At 33.7% G+C, this 21,606-nt stretch overlaps 1 protein-coding gene across 2 annotated transcripts in view; it reads left to right on the top strand.

Annotated features, from left to right (window-relative positions):
* The window catches only part of Ythdf (YTH domain-containing family protein), a 45,581-nt gene that overhangs the window by 5,947 nt on the left and 18,028 nt on the right, over nt 1–21,606 (top strand). Inside the window, exon 5 of one of the 2 annotated variants that reach the window (XM_069826232.1) lies at nt 6,235–7,328. The exons of the other annotated variant lie outside the window; for it this stretch is intronic. Within the exon in view, the coding sequence (XP_069682333.1) occupies nt 6,235–6,273 (39 nt within the window). The 3' untranslated portion in view covers nt 6,274–7,328. Of the gene's footprint in view, nt 1–6,234; nt 7,329–21,606 lie in introns of those variants that run through there. 2 annotated transcript variants of the gene reach the window in all.

Genomic DNA, 21,606 nt, shown 5'->3' with positions numbered 1-21,606 from the left:
AAATCTTACCCTGGCCAGCACACTGCAGTGGCTGTTGTATTCTCGGCAGGATGCTGAGTCCTAGGCAAAAGTTCATTGTTCAACATTATTCCATCTCCTCCAGTGCAGTCGCTAATGAGATGTTAATGATAATGATGATAATAATAATAATAATAATAATTAATAATATGTTATAAATACACGAAATTAACTAAGCTAATGGAGAAACACCAGGACTATCCAAACTTTCATCTTTTTCCCTTCTTCTATTTCATCTTCCTCTTCATTCACCTCACTTTCACTACTACCATCACTATTATCCCTCAGATGGATGACTATTTCGTGACAAGTATCCAATATTCCTTTATTTGCCATTATTTTTGTGTCTATATATTGCTGATGTGTCTCTATTCCCCTTTCCATCAGCTGTGGAGGAGGCAAATTTTTCGTCTGTGAGCTTAATCGCGTCATCTATCTTGAATGTTACATTCCTTTCCTTGACCAAATTTTTTGCTGTGACCCAAATTAATTCTATGGGATTTAATTCAGAGTCATAAGGAGGAAGTCTTGTTCCTGAAATAATAAGGTTTATTTTGTAGGGAACATGTTTAAATTTGAGGGTTGCACAATATGGAAAAGTTAACTCTGTTAAATTCTTGTTCTTTGAGATTTGTTCTAAACAATGATATTACGTCTCACCTAGAGTTTGGGATAAGAGCTCTGTTGACTTGTACAGACCCAGAAAAAAAAAAAAAAAACTGAATTTGCGCCACCTGAATTTTATTTCTGGATCTGTACATTGTGATATAGTGTATTGTCTATTACTAAGACGGAATTGTAAAGGAAATGGAATATGAGACGCACCTTTATCCATTTTCGTAATATCTGAAGTTCGTCTTAATTATGATAATCTCGAGATTTCGGTTAGCATTTGAACTAGGCATAATTGTCTGGTACAGTCATTCTTGTCTCTTGTATGAATAATTATTATCAAGTGTAGTCCTTTGGTTGTTGGAGAAAACAGGCCCTGAGATCAAAGTCCACATACGTGTTGTGAAGAATATCACCTTGGGATGGCCATTAAAGCATGCAGATAGGATTTCGTCTCGACTAATTATCGAGAAATTTTCTTCCAAGTCTACCTGCAGGATTTCTGTCTCATCATCACAAGTTTCTTTTGAAGTTGGAAATAATGCTCTTTTCTCTTAATGATTGTATGTTTTTTTGCAGCAAGTTGACTGTCCACCACATCAAGGCATTTAGTAATAGTCCCCTGTTTCTCGGCATTAGCATGGTGGTTGCTGGTTTTTATTCGCATTGCTTCCACTTCATATGGAGCTCTGGCTCTGGAAACGAAGTCCAAATGCAGTCATTGAACTTCCATGTGCATATCTGACATTATCCCAGCATATACTCTTCAGTATCCTGATTGCACACAATTAGATCAAGGAAAGTGCTAAAAGTATTTGCCACTACAGTGTTAGCTGCACCATATTTTGAAAGGGCAATCGGAAGTAGTGTAAAATTTTCATGGTACTAGGATGTGCAGGATGTATGTCAGTCAACTCCAGTTATAGTGAACCTCTGTGGACTAGCATATTTCGTTCACTATATCTGAAGTTCACTAAAACCGAAGTGTCTGTTTATATATTTGCCACTACAGTGTTAGCTGCACCATATTTTGAAAGGGCAATCGGAAGTAGTGTAAAATTTTCATGGTACTAGGATGTGCAGGATGTATGTACAGTCAACTCCAGTTATAGTGAACCTCTGTGGACTAGCATATTTCGTTCACTATATCTGAAGTTCACTAAAACCGAAGTGTCTGTTTATATATTACTGGCATTGTTGTAGATATGTTTCTGGCAATAAATAAAAACTAAATAAATAAATAAGTAAGCAAAGCTTAAATTGAGAGGAATGGATAATAATATAAAATAACATAGATACTGTATACTCGACCTTGGAATTTTCCTGGGTTCACTTTCACAGGTAGGGTTAAGACTCATTATACACCAAACCTTCTTATACTTACCCTTTGGTCATTACTCTACTCTCCTTTACAAAAGAAAATACTTTATATTCCTATTCTTCTACTATTTAAAGGCGTCAGAATTAATCCTTTCTTTATCTTTCACTGGGTACACTATTCTCTTAAACATGTTTCAAGCTGTCCAGGAAGGTGAACAAATCCTTTCTTTGTCTTTCAATGCACTTACGGAGTAGCAGGTTTGAAATTTTGTTCTAAACATATTCTTGAAAGTTTATACGAGAAAGGGTTTTCATAAATTACCATTTTGGTCATTTTAAAATTACAGCATTTTCTTGGATATTCTAGCATTTAGGTTCACTATAACCGAAGCGTGGGTTCACTATAAACGGATACATTAATGTATTCTTTAATGTATGTGGGTCAGGACCAATGATTTAGGTTCACTATAGCCGAATGTTCACTACAACCGAGTTCACTATATCCAGAGTTGACTGTATATGGTAGATTCCTAGGATACATAACACATACTGGACATAGGGTGCAGAAGTGAGAAAAAACACATTTCGTGCCCTGATATATTTCCTTGAAATAATGGTATGCTTCTTTTAATGACATAAGCATAAATCTTTTCTGATACATTTACTTTTCCCTACTCCTATTACCTATTACCACATAATCTTTGTGTCCTGGAGACATTTAATAAAAGTCATCAAGCATATAAAGTCGTTCAATAAGGCATTTGCAGCAGCGTCCCTATCATTATAAATATTTAGGATATTATGAGCATTGGAAATTGCTTGCTGAGTCACTGGACTATTTTTCTCGCCTTTCTTGGGCTTGCTGACTGGCTGCATTTCACACATTTTACTGCTTACTGAAGGCTCTGCTTACTTTTGTATTGTGATAAGACTGTGGATGAACTGGAGTTTCCAGGAGTACTTACTTGCCTTACTTTTGATGCTTGTGATTCAAGACTGTAAACTCTCTTGGTCTGATACCTTGTTTGTGCTTCTCTGTGAGTTGCCTTCAGATGGTTCATTTTCCTAGAGTTCATACTCCTTTTTCTTTCTGTCTTTCCTGTCAGCATCAGGGAAGCGAGCAGCAATTCTTTTTTCACCCCCAAAGCTGCATTCTTTCTGCTCCACTGAAGAGCATGTTCATTGCTTTTAATGTGCCTTTAAAATATTTTAAATTAATATGGCTATCAAGTTTATGCAGAAGTTCATCTTGACATTGCCTATAATGCCTTTGTCTCGTATATTCTTACATGATTCTGTGACGTCACTAAAGCAACATGAATAATTGTAAGTTTTTACTAACCTGTAGCTTTGTTTATCATTCAAACTTAGCTGCTCTGAACCTAAGAATGGCTCCAGTGCTGGATTAACATCAGTAGCATAGGTAGCATATCGTCATCGTTCCTGAAATAGCTATGTGACATATTTATCGATTTTCAGATTTTTGCTCTATTAAATAAAATAGTGGTACAGCAAATAGTAAAATCTCCTCTATGTAATTGAATCGCACGTTTTAGAAAGGAACTAAGTCAAAATTTGCTACTTTTCAGGAGAGCATAAAAACATTTTTTCATGTACATATTGCAGAATAAAACATTTAAAACTTACATTATATAAAGATAACATGGGATTGAATTTAGTGATAACAGACTTTTGAAGAAAATTTTCTGCTACAATAGTATACATAAATTTCTAAATTTGAGACTTAGTTCCTTTCTTCACCGGAAATTGTTTTTGAAAGAACAAAATAAATATACTAAGTTTATTCAATGCATATCTAACTTACATGTATTTTGATTAAATTGACATGTTAGAAATTTTAAAATAATATTATGAATAAAAAAATTAGTTCAAAATGGACATGTTTCATAAAAAAATAAACACATGTGAAATGACTAGTGGGTCTCATTCATGGTGCGCCAGGATCTGTGTAGGAGAATATGAAAATATTGCTTCAGCATTTTCATCACTGACGTACTTCATTAGTTTCTTAAGGTCTTCAATCTTTTGGGCATTGATGGGAACTTTTCCTTCTGGATATGCCTTTGTTAGTTCCAGTGTCAAACTCGTAAATTCCCCTTTCCAAGGAGAAACCTATTGCTTACATAACTCTTGATGTATGGGCGAGCTTCTACAACGCCAGGACTATCTGAGGTATCCTTTCATACAGAGGGTGTGAAATGAACCTTTCTCTCACAAGGATTCTATGAAGTTTCTTCCGATATGATATTCTTTTTGAAAAATTAGGCCATCACATATCAAAGTTACTGATCAGTTTTCAGAGTCCACTTTGTACGGTTATTTCTATATATTCTTTTATTGTATACACCCTATTGACCCCTGTTATTGCTTTTCTGAAAACCCCAAAAACCCTATCACAAGGGAGAAAGGAATGGCCTCGCTCAGGAAAATAATTTTTTATAGTTTTGAATCTTCCAGAAGCTGCCAGACCAAGACAAAACCTAACTATTGTATGATTTTTGTTTTGGCCTGGGCAGCTATCTGAGAACATGTGTATGTTTTCGTCAAAATAATATTTAAAAAACGAACAAAACATCACTGGCTCCCTTTCGAGCCTGTCCTTCGTAATACACGTACAGCACACATTGATTGGATTTAAGATCATGAATGCAAAATATATTAACCTATAATTGCCTCATATAGAAGACTTCTTTGAACTGGTAATTGGCAGAGGGGCAGGTTTATAATATTATGCTGACAAAGTTCATCATGTCTTTGTATTTTAGGGGTCATCTTAGTGAAATTACTGGCTCATATATTGACACACACAACTTTCTCTGTTATGAAAATACTTTAAGAATATAATAATAATGATTATGTAAACAACATATTACTTTATTATTATCTATACAAACATACATTGTTGTCTGTATAAACACATGTTTCATAAGCAAGTTTAACAATATACCAAAAATCAATGTACCGTTACCATAACAGAGTTACAAATGATATGTTATGTTCTCGATGCCCAAACAGTGAAGAAATTCACTAACTTCCTGACTTAGTCCTTTTCTTTACCGTAGTATAAACTTCACAGTGAGGTTAGAGACACATGGAAAGGTCTAAGTTCATTTCTTCACCAATCAGTGTGTCTTGGAAGTAGTAATCATTTGGCTAATAAAAACAAAAATGGCAAATTTTGACTTTGTTCCTTTCTAAAAAGTGCGATTCAATTATATTTCTTTGTTTCGAAAATGTAAGAATTCACAGTCTCCTATGTACGGTTGCCATAGGATGAATAAATGTGGTTTTTCTTCCTACTGAAAAATTTTATATTTTGCACATAGGAGTTATTGCAGGAACAACAACGATATGCTCTGGCTATGGGCCCTGTGCACAGGGCTCTGAATTTTCAATGGACCTCAGTAGAAAATAAATAAGTTGAAAATTAAAAAAAATACTTATAAACTGTCCTGCGAGACTAGTATCCTAGTGTATTCTAACAATCTGATGTAATTGTTTAGCCTACATATCAAGAGAACGGCATGCTGAATGGTACTATCGTATTGTGAGTTCTGTGTTTGTGTTGACTTCTTGCCGTGTTGTGTCCTCATTGGTTTGCAGAGTATGGTATGAAGAACATACAAGTTTGAATTATTAGATTATGAGGTTTAATCCGTAGGCTATATCCCAAATAAAGTGAGTTTCAACAAGCTTTAAACAATTTTCAGAGCACTAGTATTTAGTTTTTGTAACATAAACACTATTGATATAGTCTTGCTGTATGGAAAATTATAGCATCATCTAATGTTTGTTACTGAGTGCTAACATTCAAGCTGTTTTGCAGCCTGTCAGTAATTGTTTCTGTTCTTTCAAAATGCCAGGAAGCTTATCGAAAGGTGACTTTATAAATGGAAAAATAACTCTAACCATCATTACCATCTTGTCAATTGTTAGGCCTGTTGAGACCTGTTATGAGCTTTAACATTACAGGATTCTTCCATCTTTTAAGAATCTTCATACATTTCTTTTGTTTGATTTTAACATTAATTTAGGCATTCTCCCAGAATCATTCTTGCAACATAGCCTTTTCAGTTTTGTTGATATTCAGTTATGAAAGTAAAAATTAAGAGTCGAATAATTTTGTTATGTAAGACTGAACTTAGAGATGATAAAAGATGGTATGTATTGAAGCATTGTAATTCTAAAAAAAAATATTTGTTGACCATGTCAAATTGATGAAACATAGTGAGATTAAAGTTCTAAATTTGACTCATGTTTCAGGTCCACACAGAGAATTTGTCAGAGAATTTTGTGAAATGATAGTACATGCCGACATTTCTTTTCACAAACCTGAAAAAATTTAAAAGACTTATGGAAAAGTATACATATAGAAAATTGCCAAATGATCAACACTGCGAGAATGCTCTATCAGTTCGTGTTATGAAGGTGTTCTAAGCATCATAAAAAACTGTTTCAGAAAACATTTAGTTTTTGATTGATGGGTATTGCTGGATATTGCATCACTCTTGTTTCGATGGAATGTCACCAGATAGTCTAGATAAAATGTTTTTTCTAACATCTGAAGTACTGGAGAAAGTGAATCAATTAACCATTTCTTCATTATTAAAATTGACGACACTTATGAACAAATGGAGTTGTGTGATAGCGTGTACCGGTACTTTTGGTATTTACAGATGCTATGGTGTACATGCTGAAGGAATTCAAAGGATTAGACATTTTTAAATTTTATTCCCATAACATGTTTGGTTCACTACCTGTATAGAGTAGTCAAAGAAACCAGATTAATTTACGATGATACAGATTTATATCAAACATGAGAAAGATGTTTATAAGCACTCTGTAGGACTCTAAAATTTAAGGAAATGGCACCTGGAGTTCTTCTGCCTCACTCGCTAGAGAGGTTGATTAGAGGCTGCATTAGCTTATATTATGCAAAATATTGTGAAAAATTACAAAGAAAATTGTTTGGGAATCTGCTGTTTGAAGTAATTTTGCGTATTATGTTCTACAATTTAAAACGTTAGAATGTTCTGGAAGGAATTATGAGTACTCCAAAATGAGTGGCTAATGAAATGTGCTAATTGGTAGTAAAAATAAAATCATTAACCCTGTAATAAAGTTAAATTATATTCCATCTTTAAATTTGCTGTCAAAACGTTGTGCAATGTGTGAGAAGTTTCTTGCAGTACAAACTTCAAGTGATAAGAGGAGAAGGAAAAACTTTACATTTTAGTCATTGTGAATATATCTTGTGATGTATTGTAAATAATTTTGATTTCATTATGAAGATTTTGGTATGTAATGAATTACAGTATATGTAATATAGTAATATTTTTGAGTAAAACATGTACAGCAAAGCTTAATATGTATAATGTGTAGTAAATTAATTTTTTTGTAATACGTAATGTACTCATGAAATAATTTCTTTTGGTGTATGTATGTATGTGTGTGTGTGTTTTCCTTGAGAATACTCAATGGTTATTTTTAATTGAAATATAGAAGTCTTGCATGTTCACTCCACACCACACTGCAGTGACCTGCTCCTGCTGCTACAGTTTGATTCACTGCAGCAGCAATTCTCTATACTCAACCTCATGGTATAGGGACTAAAAACCCAGACCTAGTCATACTGGCATTTTAAATGTATTCCTTCGCAGCTGATTTTCATTCCTGACATAAATCAAATTAACAGGTTTTCCATCTGCTTCCACAAAGAAGTATGAATCACGCAATCATTTATTGAAATTGCGAAAAACTTCATCGAAAACTTTTTTATTAGCATTTAACATTTTTAATTTACGAATATAGTATCACAGACAACGGTGAATAAAATGTACCTACTGTCCGACCGAGTGGTTATGTCACAAAGTCTGCAAAACAGGGGAAGTTATGTGACAGTTACTTACTTTACATGGCCCTTTTCTTTAAATTATTTTAAACAGTTTTATAATATTATGTAGACTTCTAATTCTGAACAGCGAATATTTTCAGGAAATAGCCTTTACAGAGAGGCCAGCAGAAGCAGGTGGGGAAAATTGAGATGCAACATAAGCACTCTGTCAAACAGTATGTAAACAAAGTTGCATGATTATTGCGAAGTACATATGATATTTCTGTACGGAAATTGTGCATCATCATATGATGAAGGATTAGTGGAGCAGAGAAAAATTCTCTCTGGCACCAGGATTCGAACCCGGGTTTTCATCTCTATCCACTAAGCCATACCGGATTCCAATTCCGATGCCGCATATATGATAATGCAGAATTTCTGCACGGAAATATCATATATACTTCGGTACATCACAGTAATATGATATGCATATATAATCACTTAGTGATTTAAGACGGCGCTCATTCCATCGGATGCCAGCTACTTAGTCACTTATAATGAGTGCACCTCTGCACATTAGTGTGTTGGACATTGTGCCACTGTCACACATCTGTGACACAGAGCATGAGAGTTAGTCACTAAAGGGAAACTAAGAGATGAAGCTTAAACTGAGAGGATTCAATCCGGCATTGGAATTGGAATCCGGTGTGCCTTAGTGGATAGAGCGTCAGCACGTAGAGCTGAAAACCCAGGTTCGAATCCTGGTTCCGGAGAGAATTTTTCTCCTTCATCGAAGTTGCAGAGTTATAGCATGATGGTATATATTGTGCATTGTGGTAGATCTACTCACTGTGCAGTAAATAAATGTCAGTTATTAAACTGAACATAAACAATATCACTATAAAACAGATTAATCAGGACAGAACAATAGCCTCACTAGTGATTTGTATTTATATTATTATTCTCTAGATAATTTAACAGCGACTCAAAGCATGGAACAGGCTCATTCAGAAGATATCCTCAAGATAATGCACTATTCCGAATTCGTGCGACTTATTTCTCGTGTAACCATGGAAATTTTAACAGGACTTTAGTCCATGTCCGTACAACTGGGCCTTAGTGATGTTAATAGAGATAGCAGAGCTAAAATGAATATCAGAGATGTATGTAAATATTAGGAAAACTGTTGTGGAGTAATGGTTAGCACGTCGAACTGAAATGAGTGGGCCTGGGTTCAAATTCTGGTTGGGACAGGTTAGCTGGTTGTGATTTCCTCAACTAATTAAAACAGAGTTGCTAGGTAACTTTCGGCATTGGACCTTGGACTGATTTCAGTGACATTTATTTGAATGGCATTGTCATCATACCATAGTCTAGGTTAAGTTCTTGAAGCAGAATGCTGTATTTGTACAAGATCTTGGATGTTTGGCAACAGATATAATTTACAGAACAGGAGTGGTAAGCACAATAAGCTTCAGGCTCTGATACATTTAGGCCCCTCCTCTGCAAGAAGAAAAAAGAAAAGGAAATTAAGAAGAAAGTGATTGAAAACAACAAACTTGTTGCTTAGACAAGTGACAAGATCATAGTAATGGTTGGAAAATTGAATTATGTGTAATTGAGGACCGTTTTTGCAAAACTTGCTAACTGAAAAAAAAACTAAATTTTACAGGAGAGACAAAACACTATAGTAAGCAAGTTTTGCTGTATGTCTCTCTTATAGCAGAAAGCAAGTTTTGAAAAAACGATCATACTTTGACACACTACAATGAAGAGAAATAACCCAATTTTACTAAGACGCTTTGAACATCATGGTAGAGGTCTGCCTTATGTTAACGAATCCATCAGTTGCAGTTAGCAAGTTTTGCAAAAACGGTCCTCAATTATTTCGTATAAGGTCACACCTATAACTGAATAGCTAGAGTGTAGTAGAATTTGCTCCATTATTAATCATTATCATGTTGTGCAATGTAGTTTACCTCACATGGTGCACCGAGGACAATGCTGGAATTAGCAGCAAAAAGAACTGTAGCTTTGGTGCATCAGTCCTAGATGGGATGTTTGAGTGAATGACGCAGAATCAAGTACCCCACTGTAAAGATAATAATCTTCATGAAACAGAAGTACAGTGCTAGGTTCTGTATTTATTTATTGCTATGCGCACACACTCAGTTTCGTTCTTTTGCAGCCTTTTGGAACAATGAGAGTGCAAAATATTATTTGAAACTTCAGATAGCTTTTCTGCATTCTACTGAAACCATCTATAAGAATGTAGGCCTATTATGCTTAGACTTAGAAGTGAAAAATAGGCTATTGAAGGGGTTCTCCAATTTTGGAATTGAATTTGAATACAGAGGAAGTTTTTTTACATAGATAGATAGATAGATAGATATAAATGTTGATGGTTCTGACATCTTTATTTCTTTTTTATCAGTTTTCAATGAGTTTTTGCTACTGTAGATATCCTCTTTGATGACTTGCAGAAAAAGTTATGGATGTTAATTACTGTTTGTAGAAAAAAAAAAGTTAGCTATCATTATTACTAAAATAAGAAATTGTGAAACTTTTGACTGAATCTAGAATAAAATCAGGATCCTTATGACAAATGAGAAAGAGATGATGTTGAGCTAATTCACATTTGAGGCTGTACGATGAAAAAAAATATTTTGCATCAAATGACTGAATTAAGATTAGGGAAGATTGAAGGTTTTAGAACTGCTGATAACTTTAAGTCACAGAATAATTTTCAAGAAACCTTATTTCAGTCATTGAAATTGTCGTATAGTGAACACTAATTTTTCGGATTTATTTATTTATTTATTTTTTTCATTTCATTCCATGCATTGCATACTGTAGATCTTACATTAACATTGAAGCTTTAAGATGTGGAACAAGTAAAAATTTTACAAGATTACAATTTTTTTTTGCGAGATGAAGAGGCCGAGATTTCGCCATAGATCATTTGGCATTCGCCCTATGGTTGGGGAAAACCTTGGAGAAAACTCTACTAGGTAATCAGTCCAAATGAGGATCCAGTACAAGCCCGAGTGCAGCTCCAGATCAGCAAGCTAGCGAGTCTGCCGACTGAGCTACATTGGTGGCTGAAAAAAAATATACAGTTTATAGCAAGCAGTTTTCAAACCTAAGCAATTATTCATCAGTTGGGCTATAAAAATATATTACATAGCAAGTAAATTAATTCAATTTAAAAGCATAAACAATTCAATCAGTTCAAATATATAAAAATTGATACTACATATTATCCAAATTACTTCAATTTACAAGTATAAACAATTCATCAGTTGAACTATACAGATGACTATTCACTTTACAGCACATACAATTCTTCAGGCAAGCTATACAGAAATATACAATACACAGTAAACAGATTAATTCAATTTACAAGCCTACTTTAAATAGTTGTCCAAATCATATAGAGTAGATTAATTCAATTTACAAGCATAAACAATTCTTCAATTGAGCTGTAGTAGTAGTAGGAGTAGTAGTAGTAGTAGTAGTAGTAGTAGTAGTAGTAGTAGTAGTAGTAGTAGTAGTAGTAGTACTTGAAATACAAAATTATTTTATAGATTACAAAACAACACAAAAGAAGATACTTTAGAAATTACATAAAATGTAGTGGAAAATTACAAATAATCAAGATCAATACATATTATAAGGAGAATAAAAAATAAAGTGGAAAATTACATATAATCAAAATCAGTTGCATAACATTAGGGGAAATATATATATATATATATAGACACACACAATTTATAAGACATAAACTCCTCGAAATAAATTCGAAGATTAATTTACTTGAGATATAGTATGTTAATATACTAATAGGAAAATATATGTGGATTGCAAGACGTAAAAAGTTGAAAAGCAAGATCGTACTATATGGCATACAGATACAAATAATTAAGTAATATATCAAGATAATAAAAAAAAACGAAAAAAAAAAAGAAGAAGAAGAAAAGACAGGAGAGAAAAAAATAACAACTTGGTCATTTAAGACTATTTAGAGACTTCTGCAAGAGTCTAGTTCTGTTCAATAAAAACATTTCTAAGTAGAGTGTACTTAAAAGATTTTAGACTCCGACTGCTCCTGATTTCCTGTGGCAAGGAATTCCAGGAACTAGCTGTGTGTATTGTGAAGGAAGCAGAGTAGAGAGATGTTTGATGATATGGAATTGATAAAATTGCTGTGAACGTGTATCATGGTTGTGGTGGGATGCTAAAAGTGTGAAGCAGGGAACTAGGTAAATAGGTGTGGAATTATTTAAAATCTGATACAGCAAACAGAGTGAATGAACTGAATGTCTATCTTGTAAGCGAAGCCAAGATAATTGTAAGAAATACTCGGAGACATGATCATTGCGACGGCTGTTAAAAATGAAACATTATGAACACGCTGAAGCCTCAATGACAATTCAGCACTAAGATCACTATACAAAACGTCGCAATAGTCAAAGTAAGGCATCACCAGGGTCTGTATCAAGATCTGTTTCAGTTTAGAAGGAAAGAAATTTTTCAGTTTTTTCAGTGATTGCAAGATTGGGAAAGTTTTCTTACAGATATATTTTACCTGTGCATTCCAGCTGAAATTCGAGTCGAAATGGAAACCTAAGTTTTTAACAGTAGTATTGAATGGTATTATAGTATTATTTAAAGTCACTGGCAAAGGTGTATTAATGCTGATGGAAGATAGTAATCTTTGATGTCCTAGTAGAATTACTTGCGTTTTACCTGGATTAAGGTTTAGCCCGCATTTTCTAGCCCAGCTGCTGGCTAACGTAAGATCATGGTTTAATTTTGATAGGTTATCATTAAGTGAGTTTGGTCGTGAATGTATATATATCTGAAGATCATCTGCATAGAGATGGTGCTGACAATGTTTAAGGGCAGTGGAAATGTCGTTAATGTGAATAGCGAAAAGTAGAGGCCCTAGTACAGATCCTTGAAGGATTCCTGCCTTCACGTCTCGCCATGAAGAAAACTGATTGTTATGAGACACACATTGATGGCAATCATGAAGGTAAGACTCCATCCACATGTTGCCGTGTCCGACAAATGCAGCATTTTCAGTTTTGCAATAAGAATATCAATGTCGATAGTCTCAAATGCTCGAGAAAAGTCCAGTAGTGATAGTACGGTCACTTTGCATCTGTCCATAGCTTCACAAGCATCTTCAGTGATCTTGAGTAGGACAGTAGAGGTGCTATGATTTGGTCTGAAACCAGACTGGAGTGGGTCAAGGAGATTATATGAGTCCAGGTAGTCATTGAGCTGCCTGTGGACTATACATTCTAGTACTTCAGATAATGTCGGAAGAATACTTACTGATCTGTAGTTAGTAGGAGCGGTAGGCTGAGTGACTTTAGGGAGGGGTCGAACAAGAGCATATTTCCATTGTACAGGTAGGAGGATGTGATAAGAGAAGCATTGAAGATATGTGTAAGAGTTGGAAGAATAATATCAATTGATTTATTAAGCATTATTATGGTAATACCGTCGGTGCTTTGTGCTTTTGTTTTGATACGTTTTAAAGATTTAATTATATCTGTAGGAGATACATCTGTCAAAAAAATATTCTCACTTATAGGCAGAGGTCGGAATTTGAGTTCGTTTATAACTTGTTTTGTGACACTGTCAGGACAAATGGGTGGTGATGAAGTATAGTGGTCATTTAGTTCGTCGATTGAAATGTTAATAGTCTCAGTCTGTGGTTTTTGTTTACCTAGGCCCGTTGTGCATAAGTTTTTCCATATGTTCTTTGCTGTGGTATCAGGTTCGATACAGACTACTATTCAATGTACAGCATAATATACAATTAAGCTATACAATGCATAGTAAACAGATTAATCCAATTTACAAGCATAAACCATTCCTCATTTGTTTAGAAGAAATTTGATTAATTCTGTTCTAAATCTTTTCTTATGGACTTCAAAGCTTTAATTTAAGATAATTAGACAGTGCATAGAGGACTGTAATACATGAATAGTGAACTTTTTTTTTTATATAACATTTTAGACTAACAAAGGATAGATGGAGATCTAATTTATGTCTTGTATTAAAATTATGAATGTCTTGATTACAACTAAATGTATCTCAGTTTTTAATATAAAGCATAATTAGGGAAAGCATGTATTTGCAAGATAAGGTCAAGATATCTAAATTTTGGGAAATCTTTTTACATGATGTCCTTTTATGCATACCAGCCATTATCGTAGCTTTCTTTTGTAAAACAAAATTGAAGGGTACACGGGAAAAACGATCAAGGTCCATCAAAAATCGAAATTGACTTAATAATGCCATCTTATAGTGGAAAGGAAGTACTATCATGTGGTCTAGCTAGTAATAAGGAATAATCGTTCTTGACATTCCACTACGTCAATTTCTATTAAAATACACACATAACAAAGTATTAAGTGCTTAAACATTAAAATTCGTTTTTCTCGAAACTTTCTAAAATGGACCTTGATCGTTATTCCTGTGTACCCTTCAATTGTATTTAGCTTCAGACGAGTTGTCCCAGAATATTAATTCATATTTCATTAGATTGGAAATATGCAAAGTGACATTTTAAGTGTGTGTATATCACCAATAGAAGGTAAGAATGTTAATGCATAACAGGTAGAGTTCAATTTAGGAGTAATATAGTCTGTGTGTGTTTTCTTGTTAATGTGATTACCCAACTCTAAACCAAGAAATTTTGTGCTTACAGATTCTTTGAGATGAGTTCCATTTAATCTAATATTGTAGGAAAACTGAGCACTATTATATGTGCTAAATTTGACTACACTGGTTTTATCAACATTAAGTGCTAGTTTATTTGCACGGAGCCATTCATTCATTCGATTCAGCACTGTATTAGAAGTGTTTATAAAGTGATAGTGTTGTTTGCTTAAAATAACCACACTTGTATCCATGGTGCGAATTAAGATTTCTGATGAGGGGTGATAGAATCCTAGATAGCGAATATCACACATTAAAATATTATTCTCATTCGATACAGCTCAACGCTTGGTCACACTGAGTTGCTTGTCTTGCATCTTGATCATAATAATATTCTTATATCCATGAGCAGTCTTAAGATAAAATATATAATTTCTAAGTTATTGATTGTTGTCAGCTTGCCGGTGATGATAATACATTAATATTATTTTCTTTGCTTACTTTATGCTTTATAAAGTATACTCGTATTAAAACAACAAAATTATATTTTGTGAGGGGGAGGGGATAGAAGTTATCCCTGGCAGGGATGTTAATATGAATTTATGAGAGAAGGATAACTTTCCAAAGGTGGGAGGGGAAAATCCTCCCATCCCCTCCCCCTGTTAATTCGCACCCTGCTTGTATGCTAGTATCATCTAAAAATAAAATTACACGAGATAAAATTATTTGTGGTTAAGGCTAAATCATTAATATAAATGACACTCGGGAGGAAATGAAATGAATAAATATGGGAAATGCTTGTTATTATTTTGGTGAGAAGCTTTTGTCATCTAATTTGCTGTAAAATATCTGCAAGTTAGAATTTATAAAAAAATTATATTACTGGTTGTTCTGTATGGTTGTGAAACTTGGACTCTCACTTTGAGAGAGGAATAGAGATTAAGAGTGTTTGAGAATAAGGTTCTTAGGAAAATATTTGGGTCTAAGAGGGATGAAGGTACAGGAGAATGGAGGAAGTTACACAATGCAGAACTGCACGCATTGTATTCTTCACCTGACTTAATTAGGAACATTAAATACAGACATTTGAGATGGGCAGGGCATGTAGCACGTATGGGCGAATCCAGAAATGCATATAGAATGTTAGTTGGAAGGCCGGAGGGAAAAAGACCTTTGGGGAGGCTGAGACATAGATGGGAGAATAATATTAAAATGGATTTGAGGGAGGTGGGATATGATGATAAAGACGGGAGTAATCTTGCACAGGATAGGGACTGATAGCGGGTTTATGTGAGGGCAGCAATGAACCTCCAGCTTCCATAAAAGCCATAAGTAAGTAAGGCTAAATCATTAATATAAACTAGAAACAACGATGGACCTAAAATTTACCCCTTGGGGAACTCCATGTTTAATATTTCTGTAAATTTGTGACTCTTTGGTATATTTATTTCTACTTCTTGTTTTCTGTTTGAAAAGTAAGATGTAAACCAATCTTTGTCTCACCTTTATTACCATAAAACTTCAATATTTTTTTTTACTGATATATTGTGATCTACACAATCAAATGCTTTAGACAAGTCACAAAAAAATCCCTCCGATATATCATTTCGAATTCAAAGAATTTAGTATTTCATCCACCAACCTAAAAGCAGCATTCTCTGTCGATTTTTGTTTTCTAAATCCAAACTGTTCTAAAACTAATATATTGTTGGACTCCAGATAATGATATAATTTATTATGCGTAATTTTCTCAAACACTTTTAGAATGATGTTAATAATGATATGGACCTCTAATTAGCAATAGTACATTTGTCTTCCTTTTTTGTATATTGGTCTTACTATTGAATATTTGAGTCTTTCTGGGAAAATACGACATTGCATTGACAAATTGCATAAATAGCTCAACGAAGGAGGTATTATTTGAGAACAAGCTTTCGGATCTGTATTTAGTATTTCATCATATTCAGAGGAATATTTTGTTTTTAAGTGTTTTATCACGTGCATGATTTCTTCTGCTGTAGTGGGAATAAATTTGAGACCTAGAAATTCAGTGTTAAATGCATGTGTAAGTAACCAATTGCAGCATCTTCTGCACAAACTTGAATGTTTAAGCTCTCAATAATATATATATATATATATATGGAAGTTAAAATAATTTACAGTTGATTTTGGGTTCTCTACTTTACAATGATTTTAATATACCTACGAAATATTTTCATTCTTAGATTATCGACTGTCTTCATTTTTAATAATATCCCAAATAGTTTTAATTTTATTATCTGAATGTCGTATTTTTTCATTGAGATGCATTCTCTTTACTTCATACATAGTATTTGGCAAAATTTTGCATTATTCTTATAGTAGTTAAAAGCATGAGGATCATTACTATTTCTACTCATTAAATATAGATTCCTTTCTTTTTTTTTTTTAGTACGTAATATTTTAATTCCCTGAGTTATTCACATGTTTTTATTTCTAAATTTTTTCACCACCTTGTACTATTAATATCAATGGTACCAGTACTTCATACATGTTCCCAAAATTCATTTTGTAGACATGCATTTAAATGATGATGAGGTTCAGCACTTATAATCTCTCTTTTTTTTTTTAAATACTATGGAATTTTTCACTCACATCGAAAACTTAGAATTTGTGCATCATGATCAGATAGGCCATTGATTAAAGGTTCTGTTGAATAGGAATTCAATCTGCTTTTGTCTATAAATAGGCCTATATTATCAATAGCTGTACTACTTTCAGCTTGTATTCTGGTTGGGAAACTTATTGTGTGACTTATAACTTCGGAATATATGGTTTATTGCTTTCACGTGTTAAACACTAGGTTACGATACCTTGTTGACTAGTTTCAGCCTGTTGTGGACTATCTTCAAAACTGGTTGGTCACGGTCTTCGCGCCTTCTGTTTGCATTTCCTGTGGGGATGTGTTTGTGTAGTGTAATGTGGAGTCAAAAAGTGTGTGTGTTCTGAAATTGAGTTGTATGTTGAGAATTTCATATGGGTATGTTTTTGTGTGCCTGTATAGGTATTTGTATTATTCTAGTGTGGACATGGAAATTCTACATATTCAACTGAAAAACCAGAAACTAAACACACTAGAATACGAAATATACAGGCACACAAAAACACAATCATTTTATATATAGGGTGATTCACGAGGATTTACCTTCCCTTACGGATCTTATTTCCGAAGACATTCTGAGCAAAACATGTCATATAAACATTTAAAGGGTACATGGGAATAACGATCAAGGTCCATTTTAGAAAGTTTCGAGAAAAACGAATTTTAAAGTTTAAGCACTTAATACTTTGTTATGTGTGTATTTAATAGAAATTGACATAGTGGAATGCCAAGAACGATTATTTCTTATTACTAGCTAGACCACATGACAGTACTTCATTTCCGCTATAAGATAGCATTATTAAGTCAATTTCGATTTGTGATGGACCTTGATCATTTTTCCCGTGTACCCTTCATTTGTCCTAATCTCAATATTTTCAGAATTACATTAATTTGAAGTTGTTTGTAAAATACTACTATTCTTGAGTTTTAAGGGTAAAAGAATATTATGGATAAAGAATTAACTGTTCAGTAGTGTCATTTCTTTAATTAGGCCTAGCTAATATTCTGAAGCTAGAAATGTGTTGTGAATTCCATAGTTGCCTCGTACAATTTTTTTTTAACTAGAAAATTACATTTTCTTACACATATATCACAACAATTGTTACAAATCACGCCACTCTTGTAAATTCTTTAAGACTGTAAATTAGGATGCATAATTAAACTGTAAAGAATTAAGTTCCTAAAGTTGTGTGATTTGTAACAAATTTTGTGATAATTACGTAAGAATGATGTAACTTTTAGTTAAAAATTGAAGAACAAAATCTGTACAAAACAATTAAAAACACATTTTTAGCTTCAGATCACTAGCCAATTAAAGAAATGATACTTCTGAATAGTTCATTCTCCATTTGTAATATTTTTTTATCCTTAAAACTAGAGAAAAAAGGTATTTTACTAACAACTTCAAATTAGTGTAACTCTGAAATTATTGAGATTAGGACACATGTTTATATGACATTTTTTGCTCAGAATGTCTTTGGAAATAAGCTCCGTAAGGGATGGTAAATCCTCGTGAATCATCCTGTATACCAAGCAGCTGAAATTGTGCAAAAAAAAAAAAAACAGGAAAAATAGCACAACTGGTTTGACGCAGAATGCTACAATGAATGCACTAAAGTCCTACAGCTAGATCTACTAGGATGAACCAGAATAATCAGCAATCCTGAACTTCTCTAAACTCAACATTCTGGGTGATTCAGGAGAAATAGTTAATATTTTAGGGAGTGATTAGTATTGACTAATCTGAGTAAGAAAGTTCATATAAAGAAATATCCAATTTTTAATAGATTTGGGTGGAGATACAGGTGTTTGAATATTATACATAACAAACCTTACAAATGGTATGAAGGAATGACAAATGACTACGTACTATTGATTACATACAAAGGGGTGGTACTTGTTACTCTTGAGATCATCTGTTCATAATGAATGTAGAGAAAAGTTAACCTGTACAGATTTGATATGTACACAAGTCTGAAAGAGATGATAAGGAATCATTATCCTGCATAACATGTGATTGGAATTTTGTTATTACTTCTTATACAACATGCATTGGTCACAGATCTGAAACAGATGTCAAGCACTCAGCACTCTGAATAACATGTGACTGCAGTTTTGTTCTTACTTTTTACAGAATGTGCATTGGCCACCAAGGTCCCCATACCCTATTCCTGTCGATTTTTAATGTGCATTGGCCACCAAGGTCCCAATACCCTATTCCTGTCATTTTTTGTCAGAGTCTGTGGAGGTAGATGACAATTGAAGTGTATAAAAACAAAGTAACACAAGGAAAAAATTGGTCGCTCACAAAATGAATAGTGCTTCCCTCGACTCAGAAGAGTGATGCTTACTGTTGTCAACAAAGCAGAAAAGTGCATTGAAGCTGGTGGTGGAATTTTTTAATCATTACTTTGAACTGTTTAAATGTGTTCTGCTCGAGAACAGGTCTTTCACTGCAAACCCAGCTTTCTCCAATATTTCCTATTTTCTGTCTTCCTCTTTGTCTCCACATATGATCCATATATTTTAATGTATTGATACCATGTAAATAAACAATAAATGTACTTGATAAGTCATTTGTTTTTCCTTCTTGGCATAACATTCAAACAGCTGTATCTTCACATTCATTGAAAATGATAGTTACAGTATTATGAACTTTTTTTATTCAGAATAGTTCGTACCACCATATTCTAAAATATTCACCATTTTTCCTGAATTTTCTGTAATACAGCCAGAACAAGTTACAAAAGACTAGTTAAGGAGAAAAAAACGAACATATCGAGAAAGAAGGGCGGAAAGAAGAAAACATAGCAACTACTGACAAACACGTGAACAGCATTATTTTTTTATCAAGTGTCTTCAAACTGGAGTAATCCCAGATAAATAGGAAACCTTCACAATCAAAAATAATGTACAAAGGCAAAGGACAGGCCATTATCTGATTCTTATAGAAAAGTTGCTTTGGAAAGCACAATCTTCAAGTTATTCACGAAGATTATCACCAAAAGATTGGCCCTAGCTGCAGACCACAGGATACCTGAAGAACAGGAAAGGCAGGAGCACCTTGCAGTTAATATCCAACCTAATAAAAGACATAGAGGAATCTCTGGGAGAGCCAATAAGGAAATTCTGTCCTATTTTTATCGACTCCTGGACCACTCAAAAATAATAAATAAAATAGAAGCAATGATTGGTAAAGACAACTAGCTCAGCATCATCATCAAAATAATTCTACATACGACAACCCTAAACTCATACAGACCACTGAGGCAAACAAATGATGTGCTATATGTGAGGATAATCCAGATGGCTGAGTCTGGTGCCCAACAGAGTATGCGATCTCTCTGGTCTTACCTTTCACCCTGATGATGAAACCTGTATGTAGTTCCGAAATGTTGGAAATGTGAAGTTCCAGAACACGATGGATTGCCCGTAAGTGATCACAGTCACCGTGAAAGCCTAAAAACTCGTTAAGCTAAAATTGTACAGAACTTTAGCAGTACCCACTTTGTTTTATGGGAGTGAAACCTGGACAATGAGAGCAAAAGAAAGAGAATACAGGCTTATATTTAAGATGTGCGAAATGATGCTTGATTATGGATATATGTGAAGAATTAGGAACATAAAGTGTAAATGATAAGATATACAGTATGACTACCAACACAACTGGATAGAACACGTATGAAGGATGGACGACAGTCAAATATCAAAGAAAGCCCTTCAGCATAATGCCATAGGAAGAACAGTGGCAAGATTGTAGAAAGGATGGACTCTTGTCTTAAACATCACTGGAACAGACTGATTAGCCTAATCCATGTAGTTGATAATGATTTTCTTAATACGAAGTATAAAAAGAAGTATTGTAATTATTGCAAAAAAGTATGCTTTTTGATTTTCATGAAAGTACACGTTTTTATTATCCTTGGTATCAAAAAGGAAATTTCGAGCATACCTTGTGTCTTGTCTATGTACAGCGATTTCTCTTGAACTATCAGATGGATTTTGTTCATATCCAATATCTACAAGTTAGTGCATGAATAAACCATTGGCACAGGGTTTGGTGTATTTTAACACTCATATCACTTTTAAATGCTGATTTTCTGTATAGAGAAAATATAAATGATTACAAAGTAGTATATGTAGCTTCTTTATGTAAATTTAATTACATGTGTCAGCTAAAACCATACAGTGTATGTAACTCCTTCAGTTTAGAATAAGTTTTTCTCATAATGGCGAAGTGTGCTTCATCATGGCATTCATTTTCAATTACAAGTTGTTGGAGTAAGATATAAAGTTCCTGATGTTATTAAATTTGTGTTAATTTTATAATAGGATAAGTTTATTGAGGCAGTCAGTTTGTTTTGATATACTGTATTTATTTCTAATCCAGTTATTGTTGTACGTAAAGATTAATTTTTGGTCCAACAGAATATACCTGTTATGGTAACAATTGATATTAGTGGATTGAACTTCGGTGTAGCTC

The sequence above is a fragment of the Periplaneta americana genome, chromosome 5 (genome assembly GCF_040183065.1).
Source record: "Periplaneta americana isolate PAMFEO1 chromosome 5, P.americana_PAMFEO1_priV1, whole genome shotgun sequence".
Lineage (NCBI taxonomy): Eukaryota > Metazoa > Arthropoda > Insecta > Blattodea > Blattidae > Periplaneta > Periplaneta americana.
Note: the sequence above shows the minus strand (reverse complement) of the source record. Positions and strands in the feature narration are given on the sequence as shown.